Source organism: Beta vulgaris, chromosome 2 (assembly GCF_026745355.1).
Source record: "Beta vulgaris subsp. vulgaris cultivar EL10 chromosome 2, EL10.2, whole genome shotgun sequence".
In the NCBI taxonomy this organism is placed as follows: domain Eukaryota; kingdom Viridiplantae; phylum Streptophyta; class Magnoliopsida; order Caryophyllales; family Amaranthaceae; genus Beta; species Beta vulgaris.
Window position 1 is genome coordinate 27,270,646 of NC_079203.1, and position 17,728 is coordinate 27,288,373.

General features: G+C 36.4%; 1 protein-coding gene across 1 annotated transcript; it reads right to left on the reverse strand.

The window, feature by feature from the left end:
• Positions 1-1,404: 1,404 nt before the first annotated feature.
• LOC104906125 (peptidyl-prolyl cis-trans isomerase CYP59) lies at positions 1,405-17,386 on the reverse strand. Its single transcript, XM_010694843.3, has 15 exons — positions 17,233-17,386; positions 17,023-17,130; positions 15,737-15,841; positions 12,358-12,475; positions 12,185-12,235; positions 10,008-10,099; positions 9,796-9,895; positions 9,601-9,723; positions 9,430-9,507; positions 7,814-7,860; positions 7,676-7,731; positions 4,583-4,623; positions 3,439-3,535; positions 2,711-2,849; positions 1,405-2,604 (listed from the first exon to the last, which is right to left on the reverse strand). Exons 2-15 carry the CDS (start codon positions 17,118-17,120, stop codon positions 1,716-1,718), a joined length of 2,034 nt encoding a protein of 677 aa, XP_010693145.1. The 5' UTR covers positions 17,121-17,130; positions 17,233-17,386; the 3' UTR covers positions 1,405-1,715.
• Between the last annotated feature and the right edge of the window lie 342 nt (positions 17,387-17,728).

Sequence of the window (17,728 nt, forward strand, 5' to 3'; positions counted from 1 at the left end):
CTCTACTTTCTCTCTCTAAAAGTTTCCTTTCTACTCCTGATACCTGACTTAAGCTTCGAAGGGGGAAATACCACCCAATCCTCCAGGGTGGGTCCCTTGTTGCGCCCTCGAGATTACAGTGTGCCTGGTGGCGACAAGATGATGTCGCCATGGAGACGGTAGATTGAACATGGCCACGTGGGACATCGTTTTCTTTTTGAAGAATATCGATTTCATCATTGAGGCGCTTTCAAATTTCTTCCACAGAGGAAAGGATGTTTCCAGCGATGATGTTTGTATAAAATTTTTGTGAATCACGGTGGGCGCAAAATGGTTTTGGATAAATTTCACCAAGGAGGATCAATTTATCAATAATATTTAGGCAATCAATCTAAGTGCTAAATTGTAAATGAATGAGAACGCTTTGTATTGTATTGTTACAAATGAGATCGTTAAGGATATAAGAGTTTTGAGTAGGAGTAGGAGTAGAATAGTATAGCTAGTGAGAACTGATGCCTTATATTTAGCTACATATTGATCTATTTATAATAAAAAATCTTACTAAGTTACCGTATTGGTTGTTACAAATGACAAATATTCTAGCTAGATATCCCTAAACTTATGGCGAGCTTTCTCTTTCTTTATCTCAATTGCTTCAACGGACTATGATTTTATTCAACGCATGATTCTAACACGTGCTTGTCGGTCATGCAGGCGAAATCTGAACAAGTTCTCATCTTTGGCCATGTCCGTGAATCTGATCAGGATCAAGTTATTTACCGCACAACACTATTCATACTAAATTTGTTCTGTCTCTTGAAGCGTTACTTTGGGCTAAGGATCGATATATGACCACGGTTTACCTCTTCAGTGATTGCACTAATTTCGTTTTCCTTTTACATGGTAATATAGTAATTGATAAAACTCTCAAAAAGGCCATCGATCAAATTCTTGAACTAGCACACAATTTTGGCCAATTTGATTATCAAGGTAGAGTGAAAGCAAACCAATGTTAGCGAGCTCACAACATAGCAGAGCAATGTTTCAACATGTTTAATACTTCCTCCATTATCAATTAAATGTAACAAATGCACTTTTCCACCATTCACACAATTCAATTTGACTAAGATTTGATATTTATGATAATGAAAAACATAGTCAAGTAGGATCTTATTAAATTCATCTCGTAATGTACTTTAATAACATATAATTTTCATAATTTCTACTTATATGTAATTATAGATATTTGTGATCAAAATAATGGCTCGGGATGCGAAAAAATGCATTTGTTGCATTTGATTCGAGACGGAGGGAGTATTGGTTTGTGATCCTCTTATCCTATGTCAAAATAAATATGCCAAAACTGTCAAATTTTGTGAGGCTGAATTAAAGGTCATCGTCTAATCAAACATTAAATCACACGTCTAAAAAGAAACAAATACTGAATATTTAGTGCTCTTATAATGTAAACTGTGGCTACTTCTGTAGACAATGGTACTATAGCTTCATTTTCACATTCACCATTACACATGCATGGCCAATTTCATAGCAAAGGAGTTTTTATCAGCAACTTATGCTCTTCCTTGGAAATTGAGAATTCCAGCAAAAGGTACACTCAACAATGTCTTCTTCTCTTGGATAGGTATTCACATAGAATCCAGGGGGGGAAGGACGAAGAAAAACAATATCCTAATAGATCAGAAGTACATATAACCTATGTAATCAATCGACCAAGTTCACCTCCTATTAGCTCGTCGTGTCTCATCACTCGCACGGTGAGTATCTTTTGAGCTTCTTCCATGAGCTTGCTCTTCCCTTCGGCTTCTTGGAATATCAGCATCAGAATCTCTCCGCCTGTGGCTTGCTTCATCTTTTCCAGTACGTATGTTCTGATCATGGCGATCATCATAAATCTTAGATCTACTGCTTCTCTCATCCCATCTACTTCTGTCGCCATCAGTTTCTGCATCCCTCTTCCTACCTGACCCATCTCTCTTGTCCAGTCTATCAATCTCATCAGTCTTTTCTTTTCTCCTCTCTCTGTGATCCTCATCGCTCCTGCCACTATACCTACTCTCTCTCTTATTCCTTTCATCCCTGCCATGATTATTCGCTCTTTCTTTGTCATCCCTCCTGGCACCATGTCCATTATGTTCGACAATTTTTTGTCTTTGCTTCTCCCTCGAGTCTATGTTCTCAGAACTTCTACGCTTACCATCATCAAAACCATCAGTGTCTGCATCCCTCTTCCTACTTGACCTGTCTTTCTTGTCCGGTCTATCAATCTCGTCAGTCTTCTTCTTGTATTCCTCATCATTTCTTCTCTCTCGGTGATCCTGGTCACTCCTACCACTATACCTACTCTCTCTCTTATTCCTTTCATCCCTGCCATGACTATTCACTTTCTCTTTGTCATCCCTCCTGGCACCATATCCATTATGTTCATCAATTTTTTGTCTTTGCTTCTCCCTGTCCCTCGAGTCTATGTTCTCATAACTTCTATGTTTACCATCATCAAAACCACTCCTATCAGATTTGTGATTTTTCCTATCACCTTGCTCAGAATCTCGCTGCCTCTTTTTTCGCTGTGGGCTTTCACCATCTTCATCAAATACCATGTCATAGCTGCATAGATGATAAGCACTGTTAGATAGACATGGCATAGCGTAGAGCAATCCTTAAAGGAAAGGGGGGTATGATGGTGTAGATCAGTCAAAATTTGATCACTAACCCTGCATCTTTGTCTCCACCATGCTGCTGATTATCATCTTTCAGGACATACTTCTGATGCTGACCAGGGATAAATGATGAATCCGCAGAGCAATCTTTTGCAATATGATCTAATGCACCACATTTGAAACAGCCTCTTCCTATACATTACAGAAACATGAAAAAAATCTGTAACTGAATTTCTTCAGAGTTTTTCCTTGAATGAATTTCAAATGTAGAAAGAAAGTGCTTTTGCTCCAAACAGCTTCGGAATTTAATAGTAGTATAGCTTACACAGGCTGGGTTCAGGAAATCAGTGTTGGTGAGGTAATGTGAAACAAATAAACAAATTTTGAACCATATATAGGTAATCACAGCTGTAAAGCACTTCAAAAAGAAAAAAAAAAAAAGAAAATACTGCATGCAGGATGCAAACCATCAAAACGGAAACACTCATTAAAAAGATCATGTGATAACCCCAAATACATTATCAGTTCAAAAATCGATATTCTCAACTACTGAGTTAACTACGGAAAGATTCAGCTGTATACAGCCTTTCCCTACTGATCGAGAAAGAGAAGTGTCTTGAAACCATGTCTTACTGATTGATTGTTCCAGTAAAAAGATTTGCAACCTGGTAGTAGTCTAATATAAAAATTTTAAGATGGACATAACATGGAATTAGGTACCTGTAATTAGAAGCAATGTGAAGAAGCATTCGCATATACAAACCAGACAAAGGATTGTTACCTTGGTTCCCCTTTCGTCTGAATTGATTCCACAACTTTGAAACGCTTTGACTAAAATCAACATGTATCCTCCTGTCGTCTATTAAAGCATTGTCCATCTGCAACAACACCAAGAACAACTTACATAAGTCCTAGCAAGCTCTATTGATCCAGGACTCCATGTTATTCCATTCGTCTATCCTTTCTCTATATCCACACGCACACACACACACACACACACACACACACACACACCAGTTTTGGGGATGGGATAGAGAAACAAGTTCATGTTTGAGCCAATTCCAAAATACTAATGAATGCACATTGAGATCCAAGATGATGATTTTCAGTGAATGATCTATGTAGCTATCCTCTTTTGTTCATGGCATAATAATTATTCAACATCATATACCTAGGATGCAAATGCTTTACTTTATTCCAAAAAATATCCAGCCTCAAATTCATCAATCAATTTTTCTTCTAAATATGTCACAATTGTTCCACTTATATGCTTATTCTCGTCTTATTTTGACTACAAAGATTCGATTTGTAGTCTGTATTCCTAACAAGAGGGGCATCTCAAACATAGTGAAATGGACATCGATGCTGTGGTCAAGTCAGTCTTTATAATTATCTGATGTGTGAAGGGGATAATTGAGAAGTATGTCACGTGACAAATGGTTATTCCAGTGAAAAGAAACATTTATTCTCTCTACTATGTGTTTCGCCATTCCCCTTAACTTCCAAGTATCTCATTTCCATCAATTCAAGATTGTAGTTCCAGGAAGATAAAGGTAGTTATCCGTTTCCTATGTTTTTGCCTCGATTGTCAAATTAAGGAACTTCTCACCCATATAATATCTGATTTTTTTTCTTAATTCACATCATATATGCCACAAAACATACCAAGAAACAAATGAACCATCATCAAATGAATCTAGGAATGATCAATAACAATCTAGAAAATGATCTTGTTCATAAGAAAATGACATGCACCAAATTTATTTATTTTATGGTTATTTTTTTCGGTTGACATAAATCAGAAAATTGTACTATACATCTTTTGACAAAGGATGGTGGTCGCAGAATGATATATCAGAAATTATGTAGCAGCACAGGATTATATGTGAATAAGGAATTGATATGAGTTCCCTTGCATAACAAACCTTAAAATAAGCTCGTTGGCAAGCTTCTTGATTCTCAAACTCTGTTACATTCAGACATATTAGTCGTAGTCATCACAGCTAAATATGTAGAGAATATACATAAAATAAAAAATTATCTTAAGTAAAATTTAATCTACAAAAATAGATATACACAAGGTAAAAAAATATACAAGTTGGAGCAAATAATAAGGGTACTGAAGTGAGCCATTTGAGTTTGTCCATCTTTTAGTCCCAATTTGAAATTAGGACTCATCTAAAATTGTTGAAGGTTAATGCCAGGAAGATGATCATCATATCAAACAGATTAGAAAAATATATATCAACATCAGTCTTTGATTCAACATCCTCTGATATTAATAGAACACAAGAATCCTTCACACTCGTGACCTTTTCAGGTAGTGTTCGGCCAAGCTTCTAGGAGAGCTTCTACACCCAAAAGTTAAAACTAGGTAACACTGTTTTTTAAGTAGGTTCTAATCAGGGAAAAAAAATGCGCTCGCGGTCTCGTTCGCGGGAACGGTCGCGTTGTCGCGGAAACGGCGTGTAACGGCGAAATAGAACGTTTCGCGGCCGACGCGGCGTGAATTTTTTTAAAAAATTCACATTAATATGTTTTAACCTTATTTGCATTTTTATAGTTTATGAAGCATTATGACAACATAATATAATCAAATCTAATAGAATCTCATGTTTTCTCAACTATATAATTAAATTATAAAAAAAATTGGCCAATGTTTGAAAAGAACGGATGTAATGGGGATAAAATCGTTCTAACGCGGCGAGTTCGCGTTACGGAACGGACAACGCGGCGAGAAGTACGTGAATTTTATTATGGCGTTCCGTAACGGGATTTCGCGGAACGGCAAATCCAAAATCGGCCGTTCTGTAACGGAACGGGAGAGTTTTATTTCCCTGGTTCTAATTCTTGAGACTCAAATTAGCTTTTAAGGGGTCTATAATTATATATACTTCTGAAAACAGTTTCTCAGCGAGCACTTTGCTCCATTCAATGGAAGTTTTCTTGGCCAAATTTACCCTCAAACAATTCATGGTACCCTTACTTTGTCCAATTTAAACCCACGTTTTTCCTCACATTTCTCCTCACCTCAATTCCAAATACTCATATTCCAATATCCACCTACTCCTAAAACCAGCACTCCAGAAGGCACAAACCAAACACAAAAGCAAACTTGGTTGAAACTCAAAAAGGAAACCACATTTCTGTTTCAACTCCAACAAGAACATAAGTAGTAATGTTCAGGGAAAACTACGGACATCACCACTCAAATAGAGTTGGTTTAATCGTTAAGCTGGTTTTTAACATCAACGGAAAGAGTTGCTCGACTAACACACATGGTTTGGAACATAAGGTTTACAGAGTCATTTAGACATTGAATTAAGGAGGTCCTTGTGCTTTGCTTCTTTCTATGTTATTATCAAAGGAAGTCTAGGGGCTGTTTTAAGCAGGATAAGAAAGATCACCTTGTTGGTTGGCATCTGGTCTACTGGCCCAAAGAGGAGGGGTTAGGTTTAAGTCTGGGTTCCAGGAAGTGGAGTCTAAGAATGAGTAACTGATTATAAAATTCGAAGGTTCAGCCATCACACAAGTTCTTAGGATACTATGGCCTATGGGTGGCATTGGAGTTTTCAATCTAAGCCCATGAAAGTTTGTCCCAAAACTATCTTATCCATTTCTTCCCTTTGGTCAGATTTCAACTTCAAGCAGGCACTACGGGTAAGCTTTATGAGGTTCTTAGGCAGCACGTACTTTTTCCTCACCTCCGACATCGACTTTGCACCAGACTCATATTTCCTCTTGCATGATACAGGAAGTAAGAAGTTTGTCCTGGAAACATCATATTAAAAGATGTCCGCAAGACAGAAAATTCAATGATGTGGCTTCTTTATGTGCCTCTGCTATCCCCAATCATCGTGATAGTAGAAATGGATTGTTAGTTCCTTTCCTCTTGTAACCTTACCAGTAAATTCTTCTAAACGTTGGTAGATAACTACATATCCCATATTCTTCTTCATTTCCAGATCATTTGGAAAGCAAATATCCCTATGAAGATCAAGGCTTTTGTATGGACATAGGTCACAGATAAGTCAAACACTAAAGTATGGTCCCTAATGTTTCCATTATGTGTGAATGAGGTGCAAAGTATGGTTATCATATATTCCTTCACATATTTCGCGTCTAATATTTTTATGTTGTGACTAACTCCTCACTTCTCACCTAACAACCCCTTGTTACCAGGCAAAATAAATCATGGGAAGTTTTACTTCTTAGGAATTTAAATGGGCTTGTTGTTTGGTTGGCAAAAATATTTAAAAAATGAGGGAAGTACAACTATCCATTAATTTCTACTTCCAACAAAATCGGATGAAGCTTACCCATTCTTCCCTAGGTAAGTAGAAATTCATGTGGGAAGTCACTTTCCTCATGAGCAACCAAACTGCATTTGACGCACACGCACACCCGCACCCCCCACCCACCCCCACCCACCCCCTCCCCCCAACCACGCACATGCGCCCACGCACGCGCGCGCGCCTGCGCACAGTACACCATTTTTCACACATGCACGCATGGTCGCACGCTCACAATAAAGTACAGGTGAGAACACTTCTAATATGAGAACAGGTGCAAACAATGGAATAGTAATCCATTTTACTAGATATGTAATCCTTTATTGAGATATCATATGGTAATCTATTTCCTGAAAATGTAAGCCTTTTGGATGATTGGCCCCGTTAGGTAAAAGATGGTTACATTTTAGCCAAAATGGATTACTTATTTGGTCAAAATAACTACTACTTAGTGTTATCACATTCTCATAAAAGAGTTGTTCTCACCGGAAACAACCAAATAAATATTTTTGTAGCATTTTTGTACATGAAAAGCAGAGGTAGACATCACCTCTTGTATTTAGCTTAGAAGTTATATCAACCAAATGGGTCAGACCAACTCACAACTCTTTGTTTACATTCTAAGCTAGCCTACCATTGAAATTTTTCTCCCTATCTTTCACTCTCTACTCATATATATTTATGCTTATTTTATATTGCATATATATCAAAGAACAAATTACTAACCAATGAAAGCATAACACAGGCTGTCTCCAGTCTTGAAATCACGAATAACCTCAGCTCTGCAAACAAACCCCCTTTATTTCAGAAACGAAACCAAATAAATTAATAACCACTGCTAAAGTAAATCGAGTATTCACTCACGATGTAACAGTCCCAAAGCGTGAAAATATTGTATGCAAGTCCTCGTCCTGCAAAAACAGTTAAAACAAAAATTATCTTACAAGTCAGAGATATTAAGAAAAGCAGAATCATGAGAGCTGAACTATTGAGCTCCCAACTTCCAGCACCAGGACTTAAAATTTCACTTCCTCCAAGTTCAAGGTTGTATGGGGCATTCAGTGCATGAACAAAGTAAAACATGCTAAGTTGTAGCCTAATTTTTTAGGACTTTTGGTATGACATCCCGTGGAAATCTGATCCATAACATGTATCAAAACACGACATCTGTTACAGGCTATCATATAACTGCATCAATCGTCACAATCCATTATTAAAGTCGTTTAGGAAATTGATACTAATATTATACACATACTACAGAAGTCACTATAATTTAGAACCACTCACTTCATCCGAACATAATAAAAAATGTTGAAAAATATATTCGCACATATGTTCTAAAAATGGAATATTTAAAATCACTTAAATTAGATAGATGAAGTGTAATTTTAATATGGAAGCAACAAGGAGATTCTAGATGAATAAATTAATTGATCTGTTCAATTATTGGGTTTTGATCATCTTAGAGTTCAAGGTTATAAGTAGTGTTTTAGCATCAATTTTAATTGTTAAGGGGAGAAATGCTCTTATTTAAATTCGGTTCCTAAGTTGTCTTTATTGCTTTTCTAAGGTCGTTGCATGTTTTTACTAAAGGTTTTGCATGTAAAAAAAAATGTCTACATTTAGATGTTGAGTAGAAGATTAAGAGAGTTAAAGCAATTACTTGGAAAGCAAGGAAAGCTTACACAGCTTATGATCTACTTAGAAAAGAAACTCTTGGCCATGTGCTTTACTTGGGCTCCAAGGAGTTTGCTTTCTTCTATATCTTATTTCTTCATTCTATTAGGACTACTTAAGGAAGGTTTAAATTTTTTATTTTATTTGTGTGTTTAACTAAAGGAAGTATTGGGTTAATTATTCTAGCTTGTTTTTAGGAAAGTCTTTAAACTAATTATGGTTGTATTGCCTATGAGAGGGGTATAGAGTTCAATAATAAAAATCAGATATTAAAGTATAATTTTCTTTATGAAAATTTTCGGAGTTCCTTGTGATTTCCAAACCTTAAATCAAATACTTTTGAGTTTGAGTGTGAATTAAGAACCAATTTGTGCCTTACTTTGCGTTTGCCGGATTGTTCATTTAGTAGTATTAGTGTGTGAGTTCGTTCCACTTAAATAAAGCTAAATCTAATCTTTAACACAAAATAAGTCTCATATTTAGATTCTTGATATCTTAGCCTACAAGAATCATACCAAACTTTCGAACCTGTCAATTTACACCATGATGAGCAATGCAACACTGATGAGATGTTGTTTCTGACTCCTCAAGTGTTACAACATCGACCTAAATAAAAAAAATGTTTATGGTCTTTAGGTCCCCAACTTCTATGCGCAGCGTCAATTATTGGCCTGGCTTTCTCTGTGGGTTTCCTTCTACTCTCTTAGCCTTATAGGTTGGTCTTCCCGGCCAACTAATTACCAGATCCAAATAAAGACGTTTTCTCAAGAAAATATTTCTGAAGAGCAAGACTGGGTAATTACCTCTGTGACCGGATTAAGTTTACATACAAACAAAACATTCTCAGGAGGCTTTACATCAGCATCTGGGATATCACCAATCTGTTGCACGATGGAGATTTACATGCAATTAGGTTATCTTTGTCATGGAAATGGATTCATTACAAACACATAGACAAGTGAGAATATACACACGCTTTCAAGAACAACAGCTCTGGAGTGTGCTTCTTTCGTACGAATAGCTTCCTCAAGCTCTTCCGGAGCTATTTGTTCATCCATAGGTTCCCAATCATCTTCAAGTCTCACATCATCATCTACCTACACAAAAGAGTTATCAGACATATGCTGAAGACAACCATCTTACATGCTAGAAAGATTGAGGAGTAGTACCTCCTCTTTTGGTTTGCCTTCAGGGGAGGCATCAGGTATTAATTCACTCAGCTGAGGAGGGTCTTCAAAAGGATCATCAAGTACATAAGTGTGCTTTACTCTGTTGTATTATTCGACATTACAACACACATCTAGAAGCATAATAAGAATGTGCATTATCCAAATGAGTGCACTTCAAATCATGAAAATTAAAAAAATGTAAAGATGATCACCTGATATTCTTATATGGTCTCCCCTTTTCATCCACATAAGCTTCATTTATTCTCGCAAGTGTCTCATGACCTTCTGCAACCTCCCCAAAAACCTAATGACAAAGGGATTGAGCATATATTATGACAAAGGAATTTGCATAGTGCATCCATGAAAAAAAGATCATCCTGTTACGGAAAGGCCATTCTGTAACAATTTGAACTTGCCTTTCCACCATTGATTACAGATCAACATAACACTGTACTCGCAGTTATATTATGTTTTTACAACTGTTAACCATATAGATGCAATTCAAGCCACGTATAAGATAAGATTATGTCCATATTCCAGTCACAATGAATGGTATTGTACTTCAACTGGTATACATACCACGGGATAAGGCTTATAAAGTATGCTTTAAGCTATGATCTAAAGAATACTTTTCAAAATTCTTGAATTACAGTGATGATGTGGGCAGTTTCCAAATTGAAAATTCAAACTATGATGGCTGAAAAGCGCTTCGTAACACAAACTAGATGCCTGCTTGTTTGACACCACGACGCAATCTTTTACTACTACATTAGAAGGTCTTAGATAAGGCGAACTCTTGCTTCCTTTTTTCTTTACAAAATCATGAAATAGATTAGCCTAGGGGGGAGGGGTATTTTAGTAATATATACTAGTTAATATTTTAGTTTGGGGAGCAAGGCAAATACACTATAAATAGAGGAGATTAGGCAGGGAGGAAGGTATGAAGAATATATTAGAGAGTTTATGTTAGTGTTAGCTTTGGAAGTGTGACCAAATCACTCGAAAATTTGGCAACATCTTATAATTTTCTGTAATTTCCACTATTATCAATCAAATATCATATTCTCCTTTTATTTTGCTGCTAAATCATCAGTTTATTACAATGGTATTAAAAAAAAAAAGGTTGCAATGGAGTTTGGTGGGAGCAGTGCTATGCAGCTAATGCACAAGTGGATAAAGGATGAGTTCACCTACATTACACACAAAAGAGATCAAGGGTTTTCAATGCTATCCAACTTCCGACATTTGATGGGAAAAATTATGATGATTGGATTGGGGATTTGGAAGATTCCTTCCATTTCTTTTTTTCATATTTATTCCTTGTAAGTTTTTGTAGATGTCAAGTTATTTCTGAAATAATATATGTAAGAATAGATTTTCCATTCTCTTTATTTATGAATATAATATTTGGTGTTATCCATTAATTCTCAACATTATCCATTAATTCAATAAAAGCAAAGCGATACTTGTGTTAGAAAAGAAAGAATTGTTAATTGTATTATTTATTAGCGAAGGCTGGTTTGTGAGTTAATAACTTATCACATTGTATCCAGATTATTTCTTCAATCAAACATAACAAATAAGCAGCTAGAAAGAGTATAAAATACTCCCTCCATTTCTTTTTAGTTTACTCACTTCACTTTGGGGGAGAACCAATGAGAAAGTACAAAAGTATGAGAGAGAAACTGAAAAGGTGGAGAGAAAAAGTGAAAAATAATAGAAACTAAAAAGTGGGTTAAAATATTAAAATGGATGACATAGGTGGAAAAAGAGGAGAAAGTAGATGTGACGTTACAAGAATAGAAAAAGTAACAGTATGTAGATTAAAAAGAAACAGACTAAAAAGGAAGTGTGTAGATTAAAAAGAAAGGGAGGGAGTATAAATCAGTTAAGGATATTAAACATCCCCATATAATAACTGAAAGAGCTACCTCTCATACATTTACACTATGTGCTAACCACAACACAGTTCTTTAGCTAACAAGGAAAGTAAGAATCTAAATCTGTTGAGTACCACTATTGAAATTTTCATCATATGCATCAGTCTACAACGGATCATATGTACTAGCGGATGTTTGATTCATAACATTCTTCTCACTGGTAATAGTGGAGGGGATAAAACAGAGGTCAAAAGGAGGAGAAAGAAAGACAGAATGGGAGAGAGATGGAGGAGAGAGGAAAAAAACAGAAGGAGATGATACAGAAACTTTTGCTTGATCGATAAGCTGCTATATGTATTCAGCCAAAGCTCGAGTAGAAGAAACAATCAGGATCAACTGGCAGCATAGTTACAAAGTGCACATATGCATCACAATTTTAACAAGGAACTCAAACGAAAGAGCACAAATGACTTGCCAAGGAGACAGGTCAATAGAAAAAACCCACATACCGTATGCTTCTCATCAAGGTAGTCAAGATCATCCCGTAATGTAATATAAAACTGCAAGGAGAACCAATCTTTTTAGATAAAATTCTTAATGAGGACAGTAGCTTACTTGTGAGCATATTCACACTTTCTTTCCAAAACAGAGAATTAAGTTGGCAGTAGGCTATCTCCTCTACCTGGGATGCATTCAGGTTCTCCCCAGCACTAGCCATGGCAACAGTACCCATCTTTGAGTGTTTTACATCAGGGTAAATCTCATCATTGAAGAAGCGAGCTTGATCACCATATAAAAACCTAAAAGGAAAAATTAATGTCGAGTGCAAATGTAATATCAGCAAAATGGTGAAGAATTAATGTCACGTGCAAATATAATATCAGCAAAATGGTCTACTATCGTTCTCAAGCAATATGCTAAAGGATGCACCAGAAAAGATAGCTTTAACACCCCCGTACCCTCCGGAAAAAGGAAGTTACTAACAATATATGTAAACTTATGATAAATTCTCAAAATGACCTGACTATTTTGACATTTCCTAAAAATCCTCAGTTCGGAAAATCACCCTTATAATAAACTTATCTTGACAATAGAGGGTGACCTCACGATTTCCAAAAAGTATAATTTGTGAAAAAGTTTCACTTCAAGAGTTATTTTGAAAATTGCAGAAAAAAAATACAATTAAAATAAGAATCAATAACTGAAGAGAAAAAAAGTTGGGACCACTTTGAGAAAACGCAAGATCAATTTTCAAGGTTAGCTCACATTATTTCCCAAACAATGTCGGAGCCTTAATCCCATGTGAATGGGGTGGAGTACATGAGTAATAGATATTTTCTACAGTGGTCATTTACATGGATCGCCTGCCTTAATTCTCTCAAATCTAAGTGCTGCATGCTTCCACATACTTAATTTCTTCATATTATTTAGAATGCCCTCCATCTAAGTCATCTTCAGACTCCCTCGAGTTCTTGAAAATCTCTTGTACCCCAAGCTTCTACTACCCTAGTACTCTAATTGGTGCATCCCGTAGACTACGTCTCCCATGCCCAACCCACTATAACCAATTCGCTCTTATCTTACAGACAACGTCTACAACTCCAACCTTCATACGAATATCAACATTTTGATATCTATCCCTTAATGTGTTCCCACACATTCATCTCAAAATGTGCATCTCTTCTACTCTCATGGCTTCATCTTCTAAAGATGCTTTCCTGAACACTAACACATAATGACGCTAGTGTAATAGTTGTCCTATGAATTTATCCTTTCAATCTTAGAGGTACACGATGGTTGCAAAAAGTCTCAATTTCTCTTCTCTATTTAAGCCACCATAACTTGAATACGTCTTGGTCAATATCTCCACACATCTTTAACATCGACCCTATCCCCTGGATACTTAAAACGCTCGCGAATGGGTAATTCATTTCCATCTAATGTCACCAGTTACCATGTCCTCAACTTCTCCTCTCAATACTAAAATTAAACTCCATGTACTCCATTTTGATCCGACTTAACCTAAACCTTCAAAGATTTTATTACTTGCCTCCATTATCCTAATAATGTTAGTATACTATTACAATACTTGCCAGTTTAGAATACCGATGCAATATTACTTGTGCAGTTTGCATGTAATTAAGTAACTAGCATCTCCTTAATCTGAGTGTTTAACCTTTAAAGACATCTATTGTATTAAAAAATGACGAGTTATGGCAATTGATCAAAAGATACCAATATCTGTTAAAAGAATATATAAACTATACAACTCCACTAGTTCACTATGAGTTGGTTCCACAATGAAATTGAAATTATGGAATCTTTTACAAATATACCCAAAGAATCTATTAAACGAAAATAAACAAAATATTTGAAAGCATCCAAGCGGCCAAACTATAGATATTTCTATGTTCTTTATTTTTTTCTTTAAGAAGCAAAACCAATCATATGTTCTTTCTCGAGTAGGGCATAAATATCCAGATTTCTATTGTTATCAATAAGCTCTACATGAAAAGGAAACAACCTAAAAGGATAAAACCTTCACTGCCCCCTCTGTTTGGGGTAGGTAAACTTGACTGCTTAACTTTCTCTACTTGTCACCTGCACAAATTTATTGGATATATGCTCAAGAGCAACTTGAGCATGGACTTAATAAAGCATCCTCGAAAACCTCCAATGATGTGGCCCAAAAAAATAATTCTATCACCAACAATGCTGTCAGGTCAATGGTATAATGTTTCTTAAGAACAACTTAGAATTATCTGAATTAGTAACAAACGGTCTTACATACCCCATCATAATTCAAACTGGCTAAAGTATCCCAATTCCCAAATAAAGAACAAAAGCTACCAAGTGGCCCATTTAAAAAGACATCACCTTTATACTCCCTCCGTTTCCTAAAGATCTTCCATCTTTTCGTTTAAGTGCGTTTCCAAAAGATCTTCCCACTTTTACTTTATTCCTTGTTTGGAATTTTTTTCCCCTTTTTACCCTCTCATGTCCCTATCATATGGTCAGCCATTACATAATTAATTCAATTTTACTCCATTTCTCTCTCCTACTTTAACCACTTTTTATTTGTTTATTTATCTTAACCTCTTTCTCTCTCCTACTTTACCCACCCACACCCCACACAAATGGATTTTCCTTGGTATCTGTACAAACAGTAACAAGGAAGATCTTTAGGAAATGGAGGAAGTAATCAATTAGATTAAAATAAACTTTTAGTTCATACAATTTGTTTACTTCACAAATTCTATTTTTGAAAAGATAACTTAGCAAATATCACACCAACAGCTACTCTTCCTCGTCTTCCCAGCAGAGCATAGACAGACCACGAACAGCTCAACTTCACACAACCAGTCTCTATCCCTCCTTTCTTCTCCCTCTCCAAACAGCCACTCCTCATCGTAACTTCCAGAAGGTCAATCCTGACAGCAGTAACCAGCTGCCACCAACTTTGTAACCCTCACTTTCTCACATTCTTGAACGGCATTCCTCATTTCCTACTCGGACCATCTCACTGTCTGTCTTTCTCTCTCACTTATCAAGTAGTACTGACCAAAATCGAGCATGAAGTAGTAATTTTTAATATGATACAGAAAGCAAAGACTTCTTTTAAGGACGTAGATATTACAACCTGGGGGTGTAATGCCAAAACCCCATCTCAACCCAAAGAAGAGAAAGATAGGGAGGATAACCTTTGCATGGAGATTGGAGAAGTGCATCCCCTACAACACTTTTTCCTAATCTCACATAGCAAGATCGATTTTATCTTTTATCTAAGCATAAGCTATTTTCTCTTTTACATGAGGTTGACCAATCACTAATGCATGAGCTATAACTACTTTAGTATATGAGAGAATGAGGGAACTTTATGCAATAACAAGTGAATCGCATCTCATACTGAACCAGATCCAAGTTCAGTTCATTTTTATACACCAATTAGATCCCCATGAGTAAATGATTTCCTTTAACCTAGTGATACCAACTCCACGAGGAACAATAAAGAACCTCCACCTTCATTCCAAATGACCAATTAGACAATTAGATGTACAAACCTATAGATAGAGTCACCACCACTCCCTGTTCCAGTTGGATCACCCGTTTGAGCAGTAAAATCCTTCTGCACGTTGTGAAACAAACAGCCATTGTAGTATTTCATCCTGCATTATAAAAATTAAAAAAAAATTAATCCAATCACTTTCTGCACATGACTCAATAGGCTGGGCATATCCACTATATCATTTTTATTTTTTTTAAAAGGACTATATCATTTATTAGTAAGGCATATTTTTATCAAAATACTAGTCACCAAACAACACTAATAAGAAATTCAAAAGTTCATGCCCTTCACGTGATAAGTACCTAGCATAGTTGATTAAAAGGATAAAGTTGCCATCTTGCTAAATGATAAACACCAACATTGAGCTAGTGAGGGTCTTTTTTAAGTAATTTTTTAGTAATCAATACAGAACAACAAAAACTAAGCTCTGGAATTTGGATACTTGCATCACCCATCTAAAAACCCTCAAACACCCCTAGAGAAACCACCTTCCCTTTAAAGCCTCTGAAGCATAAACAATAAATGAAAAGAGTTAGCATGGAGTAGTAATTCTCCATATGATACAAAAATCAAGCGCTCCCTCTAAATCACACCCCAGCACTAGGTCAAGGCAGTCAAAATCCAGAATGTGACTCCGCAATTAGCATATGCCATTTACTACATCCGATTGCATATTAAGTAAACCAACAAAGGGAGGGGAAACAGGCACTGTGGGCAGCAGAAAGTAACAAATACACAATTTGCGAGAACTTCTCGACCTTCGAGTGAATCCTTCATCCAATCCCATCCAAAGAGCAAAAAACGACAATGAAAAGCCCCAACCGATTCAAATTTATCACCCCCTGCTTTATTTACTAAGGCTACTGCTCCTTAGTCCTTCCTCTCCAAAACAGTAACCAATTCAATCTAAGAGAAGGCCGGACGGACGGACCATCAGTCCGGAACAAAGCAACAATTTCTCATTAGGCAAATCCTAACTCGAACCACAACAATTGAAACTAAATCATCACTAAGTACTCCTCGGTCCTTCCTCTCAAAAAGAGGACAGTAATCACTTCATTCTAAGAGAAGGCCGGACGGAGCATCGGTACGATACAATGCAACGATTTCTCATATTAACTCGAACCACAACAATAGAAACTAAATCATCGCCTAAAAGAAATTTCTGGTGTGACTAGTACAACAAAAACAGCATAATCTCGAGCAAAAATAAAGTAGTGGTAAGATTACAACAACAACAACAACAACAACAACAACAACAACAAAAAAATGCAAACTTACTTGCAAAGCTTGAGAAAGTTCTTGCAAGTTAAAGGACAGCGATCCGCAAACAAGTCAATGACTAACTCGCCTAAACTTGTGACTACCATCACCGACATTGTGTTTCACCTAAAACGACGAATGAAACTGGGATTTTGATTAAGGTCGCAGAAATAGGAGAATAAGAAGAGAAAGAGAGTAGAGTACGTAGAAGATAGGAGAAGGGCGAACCTTAGTGATATTCGGACTACGAAAAAATCGCAACGCAGTGAAGTGACTAGTGAGAGTTCGCTGGTGAGCCGCCTTGAGCCTTGAAGTTGGGTCCGTGGAGTGTGGTAGAATGGTCTGGTCCTATAATATGTGCGACGGTCACACTGAGAAAGCATGGGTTTTGTTGGACCATGGAATTAGCAAGTAGATGAAATTCGATGTTAGGTATTAGGTTAAAGCCTCGATCATGTACTAGCATTGTGCATTCGAAAAAACATACCATTCATGTATAAAAGGTTATACAATTTAAAATTTGAAAAATTAATAGGAACAGTTTTAAGTAGGAAGTTTTGCATTTTCAGTCCTTAACTATGCATCATTTTTGCCTAAATTGATCTCACATGACTGATTACCTGTTTAATCGGTTAAATTTTTTTTTTAATTTCTTAAGTCTGTTTTCTTCCTCTTTTTTCTCTCTCCTATCTCCCCCTTCCGCAGCTACTCCCGAAATCTCCCC

Excerpts from the sequence above, each read along its gene's own strand:
- LOC104906125 (XM_010694843.3), bottom strand. The coding sequence starts at position 17,120 with ATGTCGGTGATGGTAGTCACAAGTTTAGGCGAGTTAGTCATTGACTTG. Across the intron at positions 12,476-15,736 it reads GGTGGTGACTCTATCTATAG|GTTTTTATATGGTGATCAAG; the intron begins GTTTGTACATCT and ends TTTTCCTTTTAG. Across the intron at positions 7,861-9,429 it reads AACTTAATCCGGTCACAGAG|GACGAGGACTTGCATACAAT; the intron begins GTAATTACCCAG and ends CTGTTTTTGCAG.